Source organism: Montipora capricornis, chromosome 3 (assembly GCF_036669925.1).
Source record: "Montipora capricornis isolate CH-2021 chromosome 3, ASM3666992v2, whole genome shotgun sequence".
In the NCBI taxonomy this organism is placed as follows: domain Eukaryota; kingdom Metazoa; phylum Cnidaria; class Anthozoa; order Scleractinia; family Acroporidae; genus Montipora; species Montipora capricornis.
Window position 1 is genome coordinate 33535898 of NC_090885.1, and position 2500 is coordinate 33538397.

The 2500-nt window shown below is 37.2% G+C and overlaps 1 protein-coding gene and 1 pseudogene across 3 annotated transcripts in view; one reads left to right on the forward strand and one right to left on the reverse strand.

Moving 5' to 3' along the window:
* LOC138042947 (adhesion G-protein coupled receptor D1-like) overlaps positions 1-831 on the forward strand; it is a 191347-nt gene extending 190516 nt beyond the window's left edge. For all 3 annotated transcript variants that reach the window (XM_068889015.1, XM_068889013.1, XM_068889014.1), the window contains one exon: positions 312-831. In XM_068889015.1, coding sequence (XP_068745116.1) covers positions 312-368 — 57 coding nt within the window. In that variant the 3' untranslated portion in view covers positions 369-831. The remainder of the gene's footprint in view (positions 1-311) is intronic.
* The window catches only part of LOC138042949 (glutamate receptor ionotropic, NMDA 1-like), a 25021-nt pseudogene continuing 23221 nt past the window's right edge, over positions 701-2500 (reverse strand).

Genomic DNA, 2500 nt, shown 5'->3' on the forward strand with positions numbered 1-2500 from the left:
TAAAACACGCAACATGAAACAAGATATGAAAGTTATGAAAACAAGTCATGATAATGTCAAATTGGGCAATAAAAATGTTAATGTAGAAGAGACGAATTATTTTACAGCACAAAAGTATCTTACAATGAAGGGGACGCTCGCGCGTTTTATTGGCTAATCGTGTTGGTTAGAATGACGACACCTATATCCTCACATGTGAAAGATAAAAATGTTACGTTGTCTGCGCGCGGTGATGATTTTTTTTTTTTGAAAGGAAAATCCTAGAATTTCATCAGTATCTATATAATGAAAAGACTTTTCTTTTGTCTTAGCGGCCAGGATCAGGAGGCTCTACAGCTTCTAATTTGACACAGAAACCATCTACGTGAAAAGGAGATGACCATTACACAAAGTTTGGTATCACAAGTCATACCATAATTATTCAAGTAACCATTTTCGAATGTGCACACATTCAGAAAGTGTCGATGATTGATTTGTAGTAACGATACCAAATAACAGTTTGCGATATTTGTTGTAAAAAACACGAAGCAAATAGATTATTGTACGAAACAAACACTAATGTTAAGTTTCATTACTTAGAACGTACACTCATAAAATCTTTCCAAGATACTTAAGTGATTTTCAGAAGTGTATCATGACAGTTTTGGACTAAATGAGGCTTCATGAGTTGACGACGAGGCAGAAAGAGACGCAAACAGCCTTCGTACTTGTTGCTCCTTCGAGAGGAGAGAAACTTTATTCATTTCATTTCACTGCATGTACACAGATTTCATTTTACAGTTGAAGACCTTTACAGAAAGGCCCTAAGTAATAAATATCTCTTCATTACAACGTCTTGTCAGAATGATCATTGATGAAGAGCAATAAATCAGTTAAAATGTAACATTCATTAAATAGATTTGCCACCAATAAGCTATACCACAATATCGTTTTACATATACCCTTAAATACTTACTGCTTTGAACAAATTCAGAAGCCCTGGGTACATACTGCGTATATCCCACGCAGATACTTCAATCATTCTTCCTAACGGTTGAATACCATTTTGGTGCAATCTCGACTTCCTATACAAGCGCAGCATAGGGGCTGGACAATCTGCGAGCCAGCGGATCATGCGAATTTCGCATTTAAGTCTGAGTACCCATTTCAAATAGCGCTGATAAACAATTATTAAGTCTAAGCACCCATTTTAAAACGATTAGCTTTCAATAACTGTGTGACTCGCATGTTGACTCGCATGGCTCGCCATGTTGGCTCACCTTTACTCGCAGTCATGGCTCGCAGTCATGGCTCGCTGGCTCGCACATTGTCCTAACTCCGCAGCATATCGAGATCGTAAATTCCTGTAATTCCAGGTAAATTGAATGAAGCAGTGATTTTCCAGAAGAAAATAATTGGGAATAATTGTGAGTTATCCACTAAAGCTGACTTAACGTAAAGAACCTCGTAGCAACCCAAAAAATTCCGTTCCATTTCCTTGTTCTTACTCGGGCACAGTTTCATCCTTCTCAAGATTTGTGTTTTAGCGTAACGAAGGTGGATTGGAGCATCAAGTGGAAAACGCTGTTCCATTAGCTTTATAAAAAATTCATAATTTTGCTTGAGAGGAAAACGGTTTAATTAAGCAGAAAACACATCTCTGTAAAACTCGCACCCAATGACAAAAAATCACAAAAACAATAACCCTTTTCACGGTTAATTTTTCTTATTTGCATTACAAGATAATCGAACGTGGATGCGAGGCAATTTCGGGTTAAAACTACAAAATAGCCCGAAAATTGCCTCACATACATGCTAGATTATATTGTGATGCAAATGAGAAAAACTAACCGTGAAAAGGGCTATTGTAAAAGAAAACGGATAAACTCAGTCAGTCCCCTAACATAATACCTTCGTTTACAACAATTGTTCCGAAAGGATTGCCTAAAAGTCACTTCACTACGAGGCACTTATGATACGTTTCGCAAAAATGTAACTGTAATCTTTAAAAAACCTCACAACAAATTGCAAGAAGTTAAGAATAATAGTAAGTTACTTTCTTTTTCACAAAATTCTGTCGCAAAGTGACACTTTTGATAAAAGTAATACACTTAAGCAAATCTTTTAAGACCTCTGAAAGAGATCATATTGTCTTCCCAACAGCCAATGTTTTACCTAGAAACATAGTGACCTTAAGCACGAGCGTTTTTGAGACGCGGACGGCAACCAGAAGAGAACATTTCGCGTGCCAGGACAGTGGTGTCTCCCAGATTTTTATACTAATCATCTCTAATGGAGAAAAGATACTTATCAATGTAAATATAGTAGTGTGAACACAAGTTAAAAGGGAAAACAGCTCACTTCCGGCTGCCGTGCGCGTGTCAAAAACGCGCGTGTTTAAGCTCCCCATGTGTCCCATGGATTAACTTGAATGAAAATTTTAAAAAATGCCCTGTATATGACAAGGCGTCCTCTTGAGTTCTCTGTTTCCTTCTAATAGACGATTTGTTAAACATAACTC